Below are 23,666 nucleotides of genomic sequence, written 5' to 3'. Positions count from 1 at the left end.
ATAATATTTTGACAAAATTTTCTATAGAAATAAAATTTTGACAAAATTTTCTATAGAAAAAAAAATTGACAAAATTTTCTATAGAAATACAATTTTGAAAAAGTTTTCTATAGAACTAAAATTTTGACAAAATTTTCTATGATAATAAAATTTTGACAAAATTTTCAAATAGTAATAAAATTTTGACAAAATTTTCCATAGAAATAAAATGTTGACAACATTTTCTATAAAAATAAAATTTTGACAAAATTTTCTATAATAACAAAATTTTGAAAACATTTTCTATATAAATAAAATTTTGACAAAATTTTCTGTAGAAATAAAATTTTGACAAAAATTTCTATAGAAATAATATTTTGACAAAATTTTCTATAGAAATAAAATTTTGACAAAATTTTCTATAGAAAAAAAAATTGACAAAATTTTCTATAGAAATACAATTTTGAAAAAGTTTTCTATAGAACTAAAATTTTGACAAAATTTTCTATGATAATAAAATTTTGACAAAATTTTCAAATAGTAATAAAGTTTTGACAAAATTTTCCATAGAAATAAAATTTTGACAACATTTTCTATAAAAATAAAATTTTGACAAAATTTTCTATAGTAACAAAATTTTGAAAACATTTTCTATATAAATAAAATGTTGACAAAATTTTCTGTAGAAATAAAATTTTGACAAAATTTTCTATAGTAACAAAATTTTGACAAAATTTTCTATGGTAATAAAATTTTGACAAAATTTTCTGTAGAAATAAAATTTTCACAACATTTTCTATAAAAATAAAATTTACATATACAACAAGTGGAACGTACGTGTTTTTCTGGGCGGCCGAAACAAAATCGAATAAAAGCTTCCATAAGCATTTTCGTAATATTGTATCCTGACAAAAATACGGCACATTGTTGGTAGAAGACTCACACGTATTGGTGGGAAGCACTTTTTGGTGATTATAGCACAATTATAATAATTTTTTTTTTAAATTTTTGTGAATTTCACTGGAAATCGCAAACCAAAAACCACTCAATTGCAACCACAAAAACAAAATCAGCTGTTCTCTTTCTGGCAAAATACTGGCTAGTTGTTGCACAGTTGGTGACTAACATACATATACCGAGTGCGAGTATCGAGTCACACGAATACCCCAGTAAGAACATTACCGACAGAACATTACCGACAAACCAAATAATTCACAATAGTGAAAACACAATAAAAGCGACAAACGCAAATACATAATAAAGTCTGTTGTAAGATAAAATGGATCCTTCCACACCATCAAGATTCAATCAGTCTGTACATCATAGGCTGCTCGATCGTGCAATAAGTACACCTAAATTAACAACCATGGAATCTCCACTTAAATTTATTCAAATAATAGACAAACGATTTGAGAAACTAACAGAACAATTGAACGCTGAATTAATCAAGTCGATGGGAAACTTGATAAGAGAAAGTGAGCAGCGTATACTGTCGGAACTGGATTCCATAATAAATGTTGTGAAAAATGATATAAATGAACTGAAATCTCGCGTGGAGGAAAGCGAAAAAAATTATAAAAAACTCGATAAATTAGAAAATGAAGTTGTCCAGCTTAAAAGAAAATTTTTAGCAAAAGAAAATTCTGTAGTTTCGAGTGGACTGCGTATCACTGGAATTCCCAAAGAAGAAAATGAAAACCTTATTGAAATATTTAGTAATTTTTGTGGGACGCTAAATATTCCCGTACCAAAAATAGAATCTATTTATCGGCTCGACAGGATAAGAAAGTACACAGTGAGGAAAAGTTTTCAAACTGAGGATGCCATTTACATAAAACTTCACACCCCTTCTGATAAAAATTTGATTTTAAAAGAAGCAGCAAAACACCGGAAAAATAATAAGAGACCTATAAATTTGACTGATTTTGGTCTAGAGAGCACAGTCCCTGTTTATATCCATGAAAACTTAACACCTCACAACTATGGAATATTAAAATCTGCATTAAAGCTAAAACGTGATAAAAAAATTAAAACTGCTTTTAGCATTCGTGGCTTAATTTATATCAGAAAACATGATGAGGAAGAACCAATATTGATAGAGTTTTCGGAAGAATTAGACCATTTTTTTCGGCAATGCTAGTTTTATCAATACCAATGTACTATTACCATACCAGCACTTATTTCACCACTTTTTATTTTTTCATAACACGAATTGTCATTACAAAATTATGCTAATTTTTGTATTTATCTTTACTTTATTTTTTTATAAAAAAATTCTTTCGCTAAGTTTACATAATTGTTCAATTATCTACACTTTCACTAAACAACACACAACAAGTTTTGAGATTTATGCTGTGTATTATCAAGTTTGCGATGAATACGACTAACATAGATTTGGGTTCCAGAGAGGATAATTTTACAATGATGAGAATTCTGGCAAATTATACAACGGGCATAAATATTTGTCATATTAATACACAAAGTTTAAATAACAAAATCGATGAATTTCGTATACTTTTTGAACATTCAGGGATAGATGCAGTATGCGTTTCTGAAACTTGGTTTCATCCTGACTGCAATGATGAAACATACAAACTAAATGGATACAGACTTTTTAGAGCTGACCGGCAAACTAACGGAGGGGGAGTTGCCATATATCTTCGAAATACACTAAGATGTAATTTGATAGATTCATCCGAAAGCTTTCAAATTCATGAGCACTTATTTCTGGAAGTGTTATGCAATGACACCAAAATTTTACTTGGATGCATCTATAGGCCAAATCGCCAAGTTTCTATTGAGCCAATTATTTCAAAATTGGAATCCATATCGGTTGAATACAGTGACATAGTTATAACAGGAGACTTCAACAGTAATGTACTTCTGGAAAAAAATCTAGTTGATGCAATGGAAACTTTGAATTTGAATTTGGTCAATTCCTGTAATCCAACACATTTCTCTACCACAGTTAATACCTTACTGGACCTGGTATTTGTGAACAACAATGAGAGAGTCCTCCACTATGATCAACTGAGTGGATCAGGTTTCTCAAAACATGATATTATATTGCTTTCATATGACTGCTCAATAACATCACAAATCAACACATATACATATCGTGACTTTAAGAGAATCAACATCTCAGCTTTGGAATGTGATTTATCAAACAAATGTTGGACCCCATTATATTTCCTCTCAACATCTGAAGAAAAAACTAGATACCTTACAGATGAAATAATAAATTTATACAACCAACATGTTCCACTAGTAATAAAGACAGTAACACCCAAATTAAGACCTTGGTTCAAGGAAGACACTAAACTGTTAATTGAGAAAAGAGACAAAGCTTATAGGCGATGGAAACGATATAAGACTCCATCTCTCTACAAGTCTTATAAAATTGCTAGAAACAAGGTAGTGGCAAAAGTAAAAAAAGACAAAATATTGTACTACGACAACAAATTCAATAGAGCCATTGGAAGTAAGCAGACATGGAAAGGAATTCAAGAAATATGTGGCATAAAAAAACGAACAGTTGTTAGTTATGATATCAATGTTGATGAACTGAACGAAAAATTTGTTAATCTGCCAATTCCGGAAATCGAGGATAATATAACCGTGCAGCAGCCTCTAAATATCGATGCAGAGCAGATTTTAACTTTTTATAATGTGCGTGCCTTAATATCGATTAAGTCAAACGCTACAGGATACGATGACATAAATCCTAAATTTGTTAAACTGATAGCACCACAAATTCTAAGACCATTAACACATGTCATCAATTTCAACATAACAACTAGCACTTTTCCAAATATTTGGAAATGCTCCAAAGTCATCCCAATAGAAAAGGCCCTTAAAGAGTTTAGACCTATATCCATCCTGCCCTTTTTATCCAAAGTCTTTGAAAAACTAATACATGAACAGATTTATACACATCTACAAAACCGAAAACTTCTTTCAAATTCCCAGTCAGGCTTCAGATCGAATCATAGTTGTCTTACGGCCCTGGTTGACGTCTCCGAATCTTTGCGTTATAGCCTCGACAATAATGAAGTCTCTGTACTTATCTTATTAGATCACTCCAAGTCATTTGATTCAGTGCATTACCCTACATTGTGTCGGAAACTATCCGACATGTTTGCCTTCTCCGATACTGCTACAAGACTGATAGCTTCCTACTTAAAAGATCGCCAACAATTTACTGTACATCAAGGTCAATCTTCATCGTCGCTTCCATTAAAACGAGGTGTACCTCAAGGCTCTATATTGGGACCACTGTTATACACAATGTATTCTAATGATTTGCCGAATGTGATCCAACACTGTAACGTCAGAATGTATGCGGATGACGTACAACTACATATTTCATCCAAAATTTCAATGCTTGATGATTGCATTTCTATGGTAAACCACGATCTCTCAAACATATTGCAATGGGCAAGTAAAAACGGACTTTTATTGAACCCCAGAAAGTCAAAGGCAATGATTTTTCGTAGAAAGAATGTTGAGATTAGAGATGTCAATATACACCTAGGGGGCACCCGTATTGAAATTGTACCCAAGGCAAAAAATTTGGGAGTTGTATTTAATGAACATCTCAGTTGGACTGACCATATAAACATGGCGTGCGCAAGTGTATATGCCAAGCTACGAAACCTTTGGTTAACACAATATTTTACTCCATTCAAAATCAGAATGCTATTGGCAAAAACATATTTAACTCCTACACTTACATACTGCTGCGAAATTTTTGCTGGTTGTAATGTTAGATACGCTGACAAACTCACAAAAACATTCAACAATATAGCCAGATATGTTTATGGAATCAGAAGATTCGATAGAATTTCCGTTTATGCGAATCAAATATATAACATGCCGTTCCAATGCTATATAACATATTGAATTCTCTCCTTTTTCCATAAAATAATATACACAAAAGAACCGAGCTACCTCTATGAAAGGATAACCTTCTCTAGATCAAGGAGAGGCAGAAATGTAACCCAACAATTCCACAGGAGTCAAATATCGGAGAGACAATTCTATGTTAGAGCTATCCGTCTCTGGAATCAATTACCAAACGATACTCAAACTATCGCCAACACAGCTAAATTTAAAACGTGTTTAAAAAACTTCCTACAAAACTCTTCGTAGATTGAAAAATTATTATTTAAATTGTGTTAAATTATTACTATGTTAAAAACTAAACTATAGAATATTTTTATATTTAAATTAAAATTAGTATTGAATAAGTTAAATGTACTAACTATTAATGCACATAACGCACATTATCCTAGTACTACGTTAATAAGATATTAGTCTTGCTGTATTAGGAATGAACTAAATAAATAAATAAATAAAATAAAATAAAAATAAAATTTTGACAAAATTTTCTGTAGAAATAAAATTTTGACAAAATTTTCTATAGAAATAACAATTTGACAAAATTTTCTATAGAAATAAAATTTTACAAAATTTTCTATAGAAATAAAATTTTGAAAAAAATTTCTATAGAAATAGAATTTTGACAAAATTTTCTATAAAAATAAAAATTTTTACAAAATTTTCTATAAAAATAATATGTCACAAAAATTACTATAGAAATAAAATTTTGACAAAATTTTCTATAGAAATAAAATTTTGACAAAATTTTCTATAGAAATAAAATTTTGACAATTTTTTTTATAGAAAAAAAAATGTTGACCAAATTTTCTATAGAAATAAAATTTCGACAAAATTTTCTATAGAAATAAAATTTGGAAAAAATTTTCTATAAACATAAAATTTTGACAAAATTTTCTATAGAAATAAAATTTTGACAAAATTTTCTATAGAAATAAAATTTTGACGAAATTTTCTATAAAAAGAAAATGTTGACAACATATTTTGTATAGAAATAATATGTCACAAAATTTTCTATAGAAAAAAACTTTGAAACATTTTCTATAGAAATAAAATTTTGACAAAATTTTCTATAGAAATAAAATTTTGACAAAATTTTCTATAGAAATAAAATTTTGACAAAATTTTCTATAGAAATAAAATTTTGACAAAATTTTCTATAAAAATAAATTTTTGACAAAATTGTCTATAAGAATAAAATTTTAACAAAATTTTCTATGGAAATAAAATTTTGACAAAATTTTCTATAGTAAAAAAATTTTGACAAAATTTTCTATAGTAAAAAAATTTTGACAAAATTTTCTATAGTAAAAAAATTTTGACAAAATTTTCTATAAAAATAAAATTTTGACAAAATTGTCTATAAGAATAAAATTTTAACAAAATTTTCTATGGAAATAAAATTTTGACAAAATTTTCTATAGTAAAGAAATTTTGACAAAATTTTCTATAGTAAAAAAATTTTGACTAAATTTACTATCAAAATAAAATTTTGACAAAATTTACTATAAAAATAAAATTTTGACAAAATTTTCTGTAGAAATAAAATTTTGACAAAATTTTCTATAGAAATAAAATTGTGACAAAATTTTCTATAGATATAAAATTTCTCAAAATTTTCTATAGAAACAATAATTGAAAAATTTTCTTCAGAAATAAAATTTTAACAAAATTTTCTGTAAAAAAATTAACAGGATTTCCTTTAGGAAGAAAATTTTGACAAAATTTTCTATAGAAATAAAATTTTGACAAAATTTTCCATAGAAAGAAAATTTTGACAAAATTTTCCATAGAAATAAAATTTTGGCAAAATTTTCTTTAGAAATAAAATTCTGACAAAATTTTCTATAGAAATAAAATTTTGCAAAATATGACGTTTTTGTTTGGTAGTTTTTGGTAAAATTTTCTCCAAATTTTGATAGATTATTTTTGGCCCGAGTGGCAACTGTGACCATGACTTATGAAAAACGGGCATGCTAACCTCCAATCTCCAAATCATCTACAAACTACGCTTCACCGGAAATAGGCCAAACTTCTTTAGAGTAGGTTAGGTTAGGTTAGGTCAGGTGGCAGCCCTATATATCAGGCTCACTTAGACTATTCAGTCCATTGTGATACCACATTGGTGAACTTCTCTCTTATCACTGAGTGCTGCCCGATTCCATGTTAAACTTAATGACAAGGGACCTCCTTTTTTAAGCCGAGTCCGAGCGGCGTTCCACATTGCAGTGAAACCACTTAGAGAAGCTTTGAAACCCTCAGAAATGTCACCAGCATTTCTGAGGTGGGATAATCCACCGCTGAAAAACTTTTTGTTCTTCGGTCGAATCAGGAATCGAACCCACGACCTTGTCTATGCAAGGCGGGCATGCTATCCATTGCACCACGGTGGCTCCTTTCGTTAGAGTAACTTTCGTGCAGCGTGTGATGGTTTTATCGGCCAATTCGAAGAAATCTAAATAGTTTTGCTTTTTAAGAATGAAATTACAAAATGAAAAAAATATCGATTTGCATTGTAGGAAATCGACATTTCTCTGTGATCCTAACGAAAAGGCGAAATTACTTCGCCACCTTTCTGGGGATGGGAAATAAGAAAGTAGAACCGTAGTACCCACTTTACTAGACGATAAGTAATGACATCACTTATGGAGTGCTGAAGTACGATGATGGCACACCCCCATCTAAAGTTAATTTCAAGATTTACAAATTTTCGATATTAAAGCACTGTATATAGTTTCCATATTGGATTACTGTGTTACGTTCTCCAAGAAAAAGGAGTTCTTGAGCATATAACAAACCTGTATGTACTTAAACACTTAAGGGAATTTGTTGCAAACCCACGTAAATTTCCAAGATAGAAAAAGGTGTTGTCTGTATGGCATACGTATGAGTAACTCATTTGAAATGCAATTGACATTAATGAAGGCAGTGTCATCATTATCAGCAGGACTTGTAATTGAGTGTTAATTGTCTGTGGTTTCACGACAGACGTCTGTTAACTTAAGATTAAGACAACGAGCACTACAGATCATGCTGAGAGATTGCAAATGAAATGAATGTTGAAAATGACGCTTATCCATGTAGCATTCAGATATAAGACCCAAATTTTACACAAGGGAGACATAAAGCGGCAACACAACTACAAGCCACACCAATTTGCCAACACACACACAAATGTATTTTTATTACAAATGTGTATGTATATTCTTGTGCATAATGTGTATGTCCTTTAAGGTTTTCATATTTCATGTGGATTCACATTTATGCTATAACATATATTCCATTTTTTTGCAAATGTGTTTTTTCATGGCGGCATGGAGAGATATAAGTATATTTAATATACCATACTATATATGATAGCTCATGTAAGCCCAGGGTCTACACGCAAAAAAAATAATTCTTTCCTCCCAAACGAAATTGTTGACAAACAAATATGGTTTCCCAATAGCATTTTTCTGTAAGGAAGTTTGTTTGGAAGAAAAGTATATACTTTTTGTGATTAATGTTGAATCTTAAAATGAAAAACATTTGTAAACAAATAAATTTTTTGATGACAAAAGTTTGAAATTTTTGAAGATATTCAAAAAACTCTAACAGAAAAAAAACACATTTTCCTAACGTTTGCTTTTCTTTGCGTGTATATTCATATAGCCATGAGTACGAACAAATATATAAACTACAAGGCAAATCTGTAAATTTCAACAATTTTACCTTTTCTCCCAAACCACAATGGTAGTATTTCGGTCATCCATCTGCTTACTGTATTCATAGCCAGTTATGCCACTGGTTAAAGGATGTAAAACCTCCCATATCCACCTACAGGTAATTCTCCTACATTTTAGAGGCATTTATATCTTTTTGGAAACTCTAGTATAACAAGTTCACAAACCACATAATCTCCAAACGTTGTTCTTTTGTTGCAATTTTTTGTATCTCTACGAAAAGAAACACTATTACTACCAAACAAAAATTATTTATTACAAAATTTTCATTTTTGCCGTAAATAATTTTTATTATTATATTCTGATAATTGGTTGATAGTTTCGCTGCAAGTAGGGGATGCTGATGAGGAATGTGGTAATTTCGAAACAGCTGTACATCCAACCATCTTGCAGTCTACAGGGCTTTGCCCAAATAAATTTGACAAGCATACTTTTCCTCTGTTGGTTAAGCTACACTTGTAGTTTAGTCAATGCATGGCTTTAAGCTGAGATCAAAAACTACAATAGTAAATAAAGTAAGTAAATAATAATTTTTCATACCCATACAGCAAAACATACGATTTGCTTGAAATTTAAATCCAGATGTAGTTTCTGTGCATAAAGAGATGTGCTATATTTTGTATATATCGGTCCCTGGTCTGATATAACCCACACATAGATCGAACTTTGTATTTGACTTCTTGATTTTCATCAATTTGCTTGAAATTTGAAACCTTAACAAAAAGTATGTTACTTGAGTCTCGTAAGAACCTGTCTGTTTTTATACTTATTCCCACAGAAAATGTTGTCAAAATGTTATTTCTATAGAAAATTTTCTCCAATTTTTATTTCTATAGAAAATTTTGTCAAAATTTTATTTTTATAGAAAATGTTGTCAAAATTTTATTTTTATAGAAATTTTTGACAAAATTTTATTTTTATAGAAAATTTTGACAAAATTTTATTTTTAAAGAAAATTTTATCAAAATTTTATTTTTATAGAAAATTTTGTCAAAATTTTATTTTTATAGAAAATTTTGCCATAATTTTAATTCTATAGAAAATTTTGTCAAAATTTTATTTCTATAGAAAATTTTGTCAAAATTTTATTTTTAAAGAAAATTTTGTCAAAATTTTATTTCTATAGAAAATTTTGTCAAAATTTTATATCTATAGAAAATTTTGTCAAAATTTTATTTCTAAAGAAAATTTTGTCAAAATTTTATTTCTATAGAAAATTTTGTCAAAATTTTATTTCGGCAGAAAATTTTGTCAACATTTTATTTTTATAGTAAATTTCGTCAACATTTTCTTTCTTTAGAAAATTTTGTCAAAATTTTATTTGTATGGACGATTTTGTCAAAATTTTATTTGTATAGAAAATTTTGTCAAAATTTTATTTCTATAGAATGTGTTGTCAAAATTTTATTTCTATAGAAAATTTTGGCAAAAAATGTATATCTATTGAAAATTTTGTCAAAATTTTATTTCTAAAGAAAATTTTGTCAAAATTTTATTTCTAAAGAAAATTTTGTCAAAATTTTATTTCTATAGAAAATTTTGTCAAACAGAAAATTTTGTCAACATTTTATTTTTATAGTAAATTTCGTCAACATTTTCTTTCTTTAGAAAATTTTGTCAAAATTTTATTTCTATGGAAAACTTTGTCAAAATGTTATTTTTATAGAAAGTTTTGTCAAAATTTTATTTCTATTGAAAATTTTGTCACAATTTTATTTCTATAGAAAATTTCGTCAAAAATTCTATTTATATAGAAAATTTTTGTCAAAATTTTATTTCTATAGACAATTTTGTCAAAATTTTATTTCTATAGAAAAATTTGTCAAAATTTTATTTCTATAGAAAATTTTGTCAAAATTTTATTTCTATAGAAAATTTTGTCAAAATTTTATTTCTATAGAAAATTTTCTCAAAATTTTATTTTTATAGAAAATTTCGTCAAAATTTTCTTTCTTTAGAAAATTTTGTCAACATTTTATTTCTAAAGAAAATGTTGTCAAAATTTTATTTCTATAGAATATTTTGTCAAAATTTTATTTCGACAGAAAATTTTGTCAAAATTTTATTTGTATGGAAGATTTTGCCAAAATTTTATTTGTATAGAAAATTTTGTCAAAATTTTATTTCTACAGAAAATTTTGCCAAAATTTTATTTCTATAGAAAATTTAGTCAAAATTGTATTTTTATAGAAAATTTTGACAAAATTTTATTTCTATAGAAAATTTTGTCAAAATTTTATATCTATAGAAAATTTTGTCAAAATTTTATTTCTAAAGAAAATTTTGTCAAAATATTATTTCTATAGAAAATTTTGTCAAAATTTTATGCCGACAGAAAATTTTGTCAACATTTTATTTTTATAGTAAATTTCGTCAACATTTTCTTTCTTTAGAAAATTTTGTAAAAATTTTATTTGTATGGACGATTTTGTCAAAATTTTATTTGTATAGAAAATTTTGTCAAATTTTTATTTCTATAGAATGTTTTGTCAAAATTTTATTTCTATAGAAAATTTTGGCAAAATTTTATATCTATAGAAAATTTTGTCAAAATTTTATTTCTAAAGAAAATTTTGTCAAAATTTTATTTCTAAAGAAAATTTTGTCAAAATTTTATTTCTAAAGAAAATGTTGTCAAAATTTTATTTCTATAGAATATTTTGTCAAAATTTTATTTCGACAGAAAATTTTGTCAAAATTTTATTTGTATGGAAGATTTTGCCAAAATTTTATTTGTATAGAAAATTTTGTCAAAATTTTATTTCTACAGAAAATTTTGCCAAAATTTTATTTCTAAAGAAAATTTTGTTAAAGTTTTATTTCTATAGAAAACGTTGTCAAAATTTTATTTCTATAGAAAATTTTGTCAAAATTTTATTTCTATAGAAAATTTTGTCAAAATTTTATTTTTATAGAAAATTTTGTCAAAAATTTATTTTTATAGTAAATTTCGTCAAAATTTTCTTTCTTTAGAAAATTTTGTCAAAATTTTATTTCTATAGAAAATTTTCTCAACATTTTTTTATTTTCTCAAAATTTCATTTCTATAGAAAATTTTGTCAAAATTTTATTTCTATAGAAAATTTTGTCAAAATTTTATTTCTATAGAAAATTTCGTCAAAAATTCTATTTATATAAAAAAAAATTTGTCAAAATTTTATTGTTATTGAAAATTTTGTCAAAATTTTATCAAATTTCTTTTCTATAGAAAATTTTGTCAAAATTTTATTTCTATAGAAAATTTCGTCAAAAATTCTATTTATATAAAAAAATTTTGTCAAAATTTTATTGTTATAGAAAATTTTGTCAAAATTTTATCAAATTTCTTTTCTATACAAAATTTTGTCAAAATTTTATTTCTATAGAAAATTTTATCAAAATTTTTTTGCTATAGAAAATTTTGTTAAAATTTTATTTCTATAAAAATTTTTTTCAAAATTTTATTTTTATAGAAAATTTTGTCAAAATTTTATTTTTATAAAAAATTTTGTCAAAATTTTATATGTATAGAAAATGTTATCAAATTTTTATTTCTTAGATAATTTTGTCAAAATTTTATTTCTATAGAAAATTTCGTCAAAAATTCTATTTATATAGAAAATTTTCTCAACATTTTTTTATTTTCTCAAAATTTCATTTCTATAGAAAATTTTGTCAAAATTTTATTTCTATAGAAAATTTTGTCAAAATTTTATTTCTATAGAAAATTTCGTCAAAAATTCTATTTATATAAAAAAAATTTTGTCAAAATTTTATTGTTATAGAAAATTTTGTCAAAATTTTATCAAATTTCTTTTGTATAGAAAATTTTGTCAAAATTTTATTTCTATAGAAAATTTCATCAAAAATTCTATGTATATAAAAAAATTTTGCCAAAATTTTATTGTTATAGAAAATTTTGTCAAAATTTTATTGTTATAGAAAATTTTGTCAAAATTTTATCAAATTTCTTTTCTATACAAAATTTTGTCAAAATTTTATTTCTATAGAAAATTTTGTCAAAATTGTATTTCTATAAAAAATTTTGTCAAAATTTTATTTCTATAAAAATTTTTTTCAAAATTTTATTTTTATAGAAAATTTTGTCAAAATTTTATTTTTATAAAAAATTTTGTCAAAATTTTATATGTATAGAAAATGTTATCAAATTTTTAATTCTTAGAAAATTTTGTCAAAATTTTATTTCTATAGAAAATTTCGTCAAAAATTCTATTTATATAGAAAATGTTGTCAAAATTTTATTTTTATAAAAAATTTTGTCAAAATTTTATATGTATAGAAAATTTTGTCAAAATTTTATTTCTATGGAAAGCTTTGTCAAAATGTTATTTTTATAGAAAGTTTTGTCAAAATTTTATTTCTATAGAAAATTTTCTCAAAATTTTATTTTTATAGAAAATTTTGTCAAAAATTTATTTTTATAGTAAATTTCGTCAAAATTTTCTTTCTTTAGAAAATTTTGTCAAATTTTTATTTCTATAGAAAATTTTCTCAAAATTTTATTTCTATAGAAAATTTTCTCAAAATTTTATTATTTTCTCAAAATTTCATTTCTATAGAAAATTTTGTCAAAATTTTATTTCTATAGAAAATTTTGTCAAAACTTTATTTCTATAGAAAATTTCGCCAAAATTTTATTTCTATAGAAAATTTCGTCAAAAATTCTATTTATATAAAAAATTTTGTCAAAATTTTATTGTTATAGAAAGTTTTGTCAAAATTTTATCAAATTTCTTTTCTATACAAAATTTTGTCAAAATTTTATTTCTATAGAAAATTTTGTCACAATTTTATTTCTATAGAAAATTTTGTCAAAATTTTATTTCTACAGAAAATTTTGTCAAAATTTTATTTCTAAAGAAAATTTTGTTAAAATTTTATTTCTATAGAAAACGTTGTCAAAATTTTAATTCTATAGAAAATTTTGTCAACATTTTATTTCTATAGAAAATTTTGTCAAAATTTTATTTCTATAGAAAATTTTCTCAAAATTTTATTTTTATAGAAAATTTTGTCAAAAATTTATTTTTATAGTAAATTTCGTCAAAATTTTCTTTCTTTAGAAAATTTTGTCAAAATTTTATTTCTATAGAAAATTTTCTCAAAATTTTATTATTTTCTCAAAATTTCATTTCTATAGAAAATTTTGTCAAAATTTTATTTCTATAGAAAATTTTGTCAAAATTTTATTTCTATAGAAAATTTCGCCAAAATTTTATTTCTATAGAAAATTTCGTCAAAAATTCTAGTTATATAAAAAATTTTGTCAAAATTTTATTTTTATAGAAAATTTTGTCAAAATTTTATCAAATTTCTTTTCTATACAAAATTTTGTCAAAATTTTATTTCTATAGAAAATTTTGTCACAATTTTATTTCTATACAAAATTTTGTCAAAATTGTATTTCTATAAAAAATTTTGTCAAAATTTTATTTCTATAAAAATTTTTTTCAAAATTTTATTTTTATAGAAAATTTTGTCAAAATTTTATTTTTATAAAAAATTTTGTCAAAATTTTATATGTATAGAAAATGTTATCAAATTTTTATTTCTTAGAAAATTTTGTCAAAATTTTATTTGTATAGAAAATTTCGTCAAAAATTCTATTTATATAGAAAATTTTGTCAAAAGTTTTTTTTTTTATAAAAAATTTTGTCAAAATTTTATATGTATAGAAAATTTTGTCAAAATTTTATTTCTATGGAAAACTTTGTCAAAATGTTATTTTTATAGAAAGTTTTGTCAAAATTTTATTTCTATTGAAAATTTTGTCACAATTTTATTTCTATAGAAAATTTCGTCAAAAATTCTATTTATATAGAAAATTTTGTCAAAATTCTAATTATATAGCAAATTTTGTCAGAATTCTATTACTATAGAAAATTTTTGTCAAAATTTTATTTCTATAGACAATTTTGTCAAAATTTTATTTCTATAGAAAAATTTGTCAAAATTTTATTTCTATGGAAAATTTTGACAACTTTTTTTCTATAGAAAATTTTGTCAAAATTTTATTTCTCAGAAAATTTTGTCAAAATTTTATTTCTATAGAAAATTTCGTCAAAAATTCTATTTATATAGAAAATTTTGTCAAATTTTTAATTATAGGGAAAATTTTGTCAAAATTCTATTACTATAGAAATTTTTTTCAAAATTTTATTTCTATAGAAAAATTTGTCAAAATTTTATTCCTATAGAAAATTTGGTCAAAATTTTATTTCTATAGAAAATTTTGTCAAAATTTTATTTTTAAAGAAAATTTCGTCAACATTTTACTTGCACAGAAAATTTTGTCAAAATGTTATTTCTATAGAAAATTTTGTTAAAATTTAATTTAGGTAGAAAATTTTGTCAAAATTTTATTCTATAAAAAATTTTGTCATGATTTTATTTCTATAGAAAATTTTGTGAAAATTTTATTTCTATAGAAAATTTTTTCAAAATTTTAGTTTTATAGTAAATTTTGTAAAATTTTTATTTCTACGGAAAATTTTGTCAAAATTGTATTTCTATAGAAAATGTTGTCAAAATTGTATTTCTATAGAAAATTTTGTTAAAATTTAATTTATGTAGAAATTTTTGTCAAAAGTTTATTTTTATAGTAAATTTCGCCAAAATTTTATTTCTATAGAAAATTTTGTAGACTGTAGTCTAAGTGAGCCCGAAATAACTTCGAACATTTTGATTTATGTGTATATAGGTATACATCTACCTACAGGCTACCTTTTTACCCTTGCGTCATAATATTTCTTACATTGAAGAGATTTCATCAATCTAAACTAAGTCATGACAACTTGACCACTCGGTGTTTCGATAAATGGATACCAATACCGCAAATGTACTGATCGATTTTCCCCTATACCAAACATAATCCGAACAAATCCTTCCTAGATGCTCTCTGTAGACCCATATAGCATGTGTGGTAAGCTAGGACTTTTCCTTTTGATTGTATGTGTGGTTCGTGTGATTTAATATTGCTATTTTAAGCATCTCTCCATCTGACTGGCATGCACGCACACACACATACACACAATTTGATTGATAGCTGGATTAAAAGAGATTTACAAAATATGCTTGTTAAGTAGACACGTATGTACGTGTGCTTACGCTTAAGTGTAAAGGTAGGTACTCACTTGAATATCGACACGTTACCTTATAGTCATATTAAAGCGTTGATCTTTGTCCAACATATTTTAAGTGCCATATAATATGTTATATGGTAATGTTATCTTGAATTACTAAAGAGAATACCGGTTGTTCAACATCTATGAGTTATCAAAATGCTTTTTGTGGTATGGAGTTGTTTAAAAATTTCATACTAACATATATACACTTGGTAATAATTACAATTTTTATTCAAATTTTATTATGACATTGGAATGTTGTTAGAATTTAAAAGCTCCGGTATGTTTGAACTTCGTTCTCCAAGTGCTGTCATCAAAAAAATTTATGTTCTTTCTAAGGCATCATTTTTAATAAAAGTCACAAAAAAATGCTCCAGAAGGGCATGGACATAAATTTTGCAAAATCTACCACAACATCAAGAATTCTACCAATCTACCAAACAGTACAAAACTACCATTTTTGTTAGAATTCTCCCAACTGTTCTATGAAAAATTTGTCAAAATGTAGAAATAACATAATAACAATAGAAATGTATGTAGAAATAACATAATAGAATTCTAGCAAAAATGGTAGATTTGCACTGTTTGGTAGAATTCTTGAAACATCAAAATATCATTTCTACATTTTGACAAAATTTTCTATAGAAACAGTTGGTAGAATTCTTGATGTTTTGGAGATTTTCTTGAAGTTGTGTTAAAATTTTGACAAATTTTTCTATAGAAATTCAAATTTGACAAATTTTTCTATAGAAATAAAAATTTGAAAAATTTTTCTATAGAAATAAAATTTTTACAATATTTTCTATAGAAACAGTTGGTAGAATTCTAGCAAAGATGGTAGATTTTTTACTGTTTGGTAGAATTCTTGATGTTTTGGTAGATCCCCTTCAACGAAGAGGTACTTAAATTTCAATAGAAAAAAACTGTTTTGATAAAATTTTCTGTAGTAATAAAATTTTAACAAATTTTTCTGTATAAATAAAATTGAGAAAAATTTTTCTGTAGAAATAAAATTTAGACAAAATTTTCTATAGAAACAAATGGTAGATTTTATACTGTATGGTAGATTGGTGGAATTCTTGATGTTTTCGTAGATTTTGCCAAATTTCCTCTTCAACTAAGAGGTACTTAAATTGTCCACAGAAAAAATGTTTTGACAAAATTTTCTGTAGAAATCAAATTTTGACAAATTTTTTTTATGGAAATAAAATTTGACAAATATTTCTATAGAAATAAAATGTTGACAAAATTTTCTAAAGAAATAAAATTTTAACAAAATTTTCTATAGAATCAAAATTTTGGTAAAATTTTCTATAGAAATAAAATTTGGCAAAGTTTTCCATAGAAATAAAATGTTGACAAAAATGTTCTTTAAAATTAAAAATTTTTCTATAGAAATCAAATTTTGAGAAACTTCAAATAAGGTTCTTTTTAAATTTAGTAAATTTTTAGTGAAATTTTGTTAAAATGTTGGTAGATTATTTTTGGCACGAGTGGTAACTGTGCTGGTAACTTACGACTAAATGCTTCAAAGGTGTCCTCCAATGCGTCAATTGAAGCGGGATTGTCTGCATAGACATGAGCTTTAACATAGCCCTACAAAAAATATTATAAAGACGTTAAATCGAACAATCTAGGCGGCAAATTAACCGACCCCGAACGTGAAATAAAATATTCACAGAACTCGCCTTTCCATTGTTACGCGTGCTGTGTGGCATGTTGCACCGCCTTGCTAAAACCTCATGTCATGCAAGTCAAGCTCTTATATGTTAGTTTGGGCCAAAAAAAAAAATTGGAGATCATCTCACAGTAGCACTCACCAATGACGTTATGATTCGGAACATTTTTAAAGAAGTACGGTCCAATGAATGCATTGGACCGCATCCTATGTTGGAGTGTATCAAAATAAAGCGTTTTACAGTATTGCATTGCATATCAACTCTGCCATAGATGCAATTATCCATTCAATTTCAATTTCCAGCAGGTTAATATTTTCATATATATATATAAAATGTGTTTTATTTCTTAATTAACATGTATCTGACCTACTGCATTGCTCTCTGTCAGCAAATTGTAAAATCCTCTTAAAATCCTCTGATCTTTATAACCTGCAATAATTACAGATTATTAATGTTGAACCAACTGGTAGCGTAATGAGAACGTATCATGCATTTAAAGTCAATATGCCATAAATTAACATATTTTTTTTTGTTTTGTATAATCGGTAAACTGGCGCATAATTCTGCTCATATATCGTTCTTATTGCTTAATTTGATTGAAAAGCTTAAACATTTCTCGCAATAAATTTTTGAATTGCATTTCTGCAATCATTTATAAATATTTGCATATGCCAAACAGTGATGTTAATGCCAGGGCAATATTTGTATGAATTTTTAATAAATTGGATATTTATAGCCTACAACACTACTATTGAAAGCTGGGAAATATGTAATGTTAAGAAACGAGCGAGAGAGAAAATGGTATTTGCTTTACGCTTCATTGCGGTAAGATTATTTCACCCTAAAAGGTTTTACCAATATATCCGTCAGTCTGTCCTTGTACACACGAAGAAAAAACACTTTCGCCCGAATCGAAATTCCTTTTTTTAACAAATATTTTGGCTGAGAGCAAATAAGCTCGAGTTTATAATAAGCGAGGTAACAATCATCCTTAAACGCTTTTTATTTGCTTTAAAGGAAATCCTGTATGAACAAAAGGAAACTTCCCAACAAAAAAAAAAAAAATTGGAAGTTGTTCCACAAACATTTATTTTAAAGCGCATCCCGCGATCTCCTATCGATTTTTTCCACTTCCGATGCAGTCCTTTTGGACAAGTCTTTGAAAGTACGGAATTAGTTTAAGTGCAAATTTAAGTTTTGGACAATTAAATTTCGCAAAAAAGAATAGAAAATCAATAAAAAGTAAACAAAATCATCCCCGCTGGGATTTGAACCTGCAGCGTTTGATTTTTTCACTTCCATGGAAATTCTTTTGCGAAGGTTTTGCAAATTATGATAATTTTAATTTTTTTTTGTTTATTTTTAATGGAAAAAATATATGACGAAAAAAAAAACAAAATAAAAACTATGTATAACATAACAAAATAATTTTTTAGAAAAATATTTAATATAAATATTATTTTAATATTATTTTTTCATTCATAATAATAAGAACATCTCAGGAAGTAGTTAGTATGTCATGCCGTAGTGTTATATTAGGTTTATTTCACAAACAGATTGATGCATCGTGTTCAATGGCGTTTGTGGCTGAGTGTGCTAAGGCGTTGTATTATGGTGCCAACAGACCCAGGTTCGACCCCCGGTGAAAGCGGAGAAGTTTCTCAATTTGTAAAAATTAGATAATAAGAACATAAATTTCTGAAAATATATTGATAAATATAAAAAGTGGAATTGAAAAAAATTTGTTTTTTTTAGTTTTTATACCCTCCACCATAGGATGGGGGGTATTTTAACTTTGTCATTCCGTTTGTATCACATCGAAATATTGCTCTAAGACCCCATAATTCTGGGTCGTGGTGAAATTCTGAATCGATCTGAGCATGTCCGTCCGTCCGTCTGTTGAAATCACGCTAACTTCCGAACGAAAAAAGCTATCGATGGGAGCCACCGTGGTGCAATGGTTAGCATGCCCGCCTTGCATACACAAGGTCGTGGGTTCGATACCTGCTACGACCGAACACCAAAAAGTTTTTCAGCGGTGGATTATCCCACCTCAGTAATGCTGGTGACATTTCTGATGGTTTCAAAGCTTCTCTAAGTGGTTTCACTGGAATGTGGAACGCCGTTCGGACTCGACTATAAAAAGGAGGTCCCTTGTCATTGAGCTTAACATGGAATCGGGCAGCACTCAGTGATAAGAGAGAAGTTCACCACTGTGGTATCACAATGGACTGAATAGTCTAAGTGAGCCTGATACATCGGGCTGCCACATAACCAAACCTAACCTAACCTATCGACTTGAAACTTGGCACAAGTAGTTGTTATGGATGTAGGTCGGATGGTATTGCAAATGGGCCATATCGGTCCACTTTTACGTATACCCCCATATAAACCGATTCCCCGATTTGGCTTGCGGAGCCTCTAAGAGAAGCAAATTTCATCCGATCCGGCTGAAATTTGGTACATGGTGTCAGCATATGATCTCTAACAACCATGCAAAAATTGGTCCACATCGGTTCATAATTATATATAGCCCCCATATAAACCGATCCCCCGATTTGGCTTGAGGAGCCTCTAAGAGAATTAAATTTCATCCGATCCGGCTGAAATTTTGTACATGGTGTTAGTATATGGTCTCTAACAACCATGCAAAAATTGGTCCACATCGGTCCATAATTATATATAGGCCCATATAAACCGATCACCAGACTTGACCTCCGGAGCCTCTTGGAATACCAAAATTCATCTGATTCAGTTGAAATTTGGTACGTGGTGTTAGTATATGGTCTCAAATACCCATGAAAAATTGGCCGAGTGAGTTGAAATTTGGTACGTTGTGCTAGTATATGGCCGTTAACAACCATGCCTAACTAGGCCCATATCGGTCTATTGTTATATATAGCCCTCAGATAAATCGATCTCCAATCACACAAAAATTGGTCCATATCAAGTGAATAATTCTATATAGCCCCCATATAAGCGACCCCCGTATTTCAATTCTGGCGCTCTACGTACCGTGCAAAAAGTCCATATCGATTCGTAATTATTTGTAGACTTAACTATACATAACTTTTTTGTCTAATATATACCACGTATGGACTAACTCACAATTTAGAAAACGATGTTAAGAAGTTTTAAGATACCACAACCCAAGTAATTCGATTGTGAATGACAGTCTTTCGTGGAAGTTTCTACGCAATCCATGGTGGATGGTACATAAGATTCGGCCTTATAAAGCGACCCCCATATTTCAATTCGGCTCTCTATTTTTTTTTGTCTAATATATACCAAGTAGGGACTCAATTACAATTTAGAGGACGATGTTAAGAAGTTTTAAGATAGCAAAGACATCGGCAATTATTTCCACAACCCAGGTAATTCAACTGTGGATGACAGTCTTTAGTAGAGTTTTCTACGCAATCCATGATGGAGGGTACATAAGATTCGGCCTGGCCGAACGTACGGCCGTATATACTTGTTGTTCTTTAAATATTTAAATCTTAAAAAAAATAAAAAATGCAAATTTTTTGAGGAACAAAAGTATTGGAACAGATAGTCCTAAATTAGCTTTTTGGTACATTTAGTATTTGTTGGGCATTTATTTTTGTTTGATAACAACATTTTTTGTATATTTCTCCATTCTTCCATCAACACTGGAGGTGGAAGAGGTGTTCTGAGTCGATCGGTATATATTTTATGAAGCTAAAAATCAGAAATATTGATTTTGATAGGTACATATTTCCCAGATAACCTGAACACTATGTGGTTTAGGGTGCTGTGCCAATACTTATGTGTGGCACTGTATGTGGTCACATATAAACCGTTCGCTAGATTTGACTTCTTGAATCTCATTATACGATCTGATTAGAATTTTGTATACAATCTCAGTATATGACCTCTAACTACCATTTATATCAGTTTATAAGTACATGAAGACTCTTTTTTATAAACCGATCAAGAACTATATAATCCGCCCTTGTCATCTAAAGTAGACTACAATTCAGATGGGAAGTTTTAAGCTATTTTGCCATTGGCAACATATCAGTTGCCCGTTAAACACATACGATATTGCAATTCACTCTACAACAAAAATACAAAACTAATATTAACCTCATGTAATTAAAACAGGGAACATTAAAAAGCACACAAAAATAAATATTAAGTAAGAACAAAGCATTGCATTTATTTCCTCCTCATGATACTAGATAGAAATGTAAATAATTTAGAATGTACAAATGGTCATTATCATTAAACTGGCAATAAAGAGATGTTGTGCATTTGTGTGTCAGTGTGAACAAATAACGCGCGTCGTTCATATCATCATTAGTACCAGCTAACTGACCGTTGTGGCTTATTTACATATAACTCCCCATGTCCCATCTCCCCCATTGGCGTATGGTGGAGCGCATTGATGCTTTGATGTAATGTGTCGACAAAAACGAAGTAATCACCACTATCATACAGGTCCATACAGCAGTTGGTTCTATTAGTTCACTTTTTTGGTTCCACAAACGCATTTCATTTGCCATAAATACACTATGGTAAACTATTGGCACTGTAATGCGATTGAGGGCATCAGAGACAACGACAACAAATTCGCATTGTGAAATTCTTGTCAATTAAAAACTGACAACATATGTGGTCAGTCATTCATGCTTAATGCTCATGCTCACACAATTCCGTCCGTCCATCCTTTGGCCATTCAGCACCTTTACAATGTTGACATTGATGGAATTGTTAATGCTTATCAACAGCTTGCCACTTGAGGTGTGCGCTGCTCTGCTGCAAGCTCATCATCGTCCCTGCCACGCTTTCGGGTGATATCTATGTGATAGTTGTTTCATTCATTTCGCTTTGAATGTAATTATAAAAGGTTAATGCACATTATGTTGGCACATTGCTGAGTGTATGAAAGAGTTAAAGAACAGTGTTTCAGAACCAAATAAGGGCGAAAGGGATTGTTTCTGGAGTATTGTGCATACATCAGGGTTATAACTGGGAGTAAAAAAGGCGAAAATTGCCAGAAAAAAAAAACAATCACTAATTCTGAGCCAACTTTCCACCATTTATGGTCCACATGAGTCAGTGCAAGTAACTCAGGGATTTGGACTTTCTCTTGATATCGAAATGTTACACCCATATATAATATTGTGCCCAATTTTTTATACCCTCCACCATAGGATGGGGGTATATTAACTTTGTCATTCCGTTTGTAACTCATCGTAATATTGCTCTAAGACCCCATAAAGTATATATATTCTGGGTCATGGTGAAATTCTGAGTCGATCTGAGCATGTTCGTCCGTCCGTCCGTCTGTTGAAATCACGCTAAGTTCCGAACGAAACAAGCTATCGACTTGAAACTTGGTACAACTAGTTGTTATTGATATAGGTCGGATGGTATTGCAAATGGGCCATATCGGTCCACTTTTACGTATAGCCCCCATATAAACGGACCCCCAAATTTGGCTTGCGGAGCCTCAAAGAGAAGCAAATTTCATCCGATCCGGCTGAAATTTGGTACATGATGTTGGTATATGGTCTCTAACAACCATGCAAAAATTGGTCCACATCGATCCATAATTATATATAGCCCCCATATAAATGGACCCCCAAATTTGTTTCGCCGATCCTCTAAGAGAAGCAAATATCATCCGATCCGGCTGAAATTTGGCACATGGTGTTGGTATATGGTCTCTAACAACCATGCGAAAATTGGTCCACATCGGTCCATAATTATATATAGCCCTCATATAAACCGATGCCCCGAGTTGGCTTGCGGAGCCTCTTAGAGAAGCAAATTTCATCCGATACGTCTGAAATTTGGTACATGGTGTTAGGTTAGGTTTAGGTGGCAGCCCGATGTATCAGGCTCACTTAGACTATTCAGTCCATTGTGATACCACATTGGTGAACTTCTCTCTTATCACTGAGTGCTGCCCGATTCCATGTTAAGCTCAATGACAAGGGACCTCCTTTTTATAGCCGAGTCCGAACGGCGCTCCACATTGCTGTGAAACCACTTAGAGAAGCTTTGAAACCCTCAGAAATGTCACCAGCATTACTGAGGTGGGATAATCCACCGCTGAAAAACTTTTTGGTGTTCGGTCGAAGCAGGAATCGAACCCACGACCTAATTATATATAGCCCCCATATAATTCGATACCCAGATTTGACCTCCGGAGCCCCTTGGAAGACCAAAATACATCTGATTCAGTTGATATTTGGTACGTGGTGTTAATATATGGTATCCACCAACCATGC

The 23,666-nt window shown here is 28.1% G+C and overlaps 2 protein-coding genes across 2 annotated transcripts in view; one reads left to right on the top strand and one right to left on the bottom strand.

The window, feature by feature from the left end:
• The window catches only part of 5-HT7 (5-hydroxytryptamine receptor 7), a 566,265-nt gene that overhangs the window by 434,574 nt on the left and 108,025 nt on the right, over positions 1–23,666 (bottom strand). The window lies entirely within an intron of this gene.
• Positions 2,353–23,666, top strand: part of LOC142232836 (uncharacterized) — a 49,142-nt gene continuing 27,828 nt past the window's right edge. Inside the window, exons 1-2 of the mRNA XM_075303527.1 lie at positions 2,353–4,303; positions 18,140–18,228. Coding sequence (XP_075159642.1) covers positions 2,353–4,303; positions 18,140–18,228 — 2,040 coding nt within the window. The remainder of the gene's footprint in view (positions 4,304–18,139; positions 18,229–23,666) is intronic.

Source organism: Haematobia irritans, chromosome 1, assembly GCF_050003625.1.
Source record: "Haematobia irritans isolate KBUSLIRL chromosome 1, ASM5000362v1, whole genome shotgun sequence".
Taxonomy (NCBI): Eukaryota; Metazoa; Arthropoda; class Insecta; order Diptera; family Muscidae; genus Haematobia; species Haematobia irritans.
The sequence above is the reverse complement of the archived record's forward strand: the minus strand, read 5'-3'. Positions and strand labels throughout refer to the sequence as shown.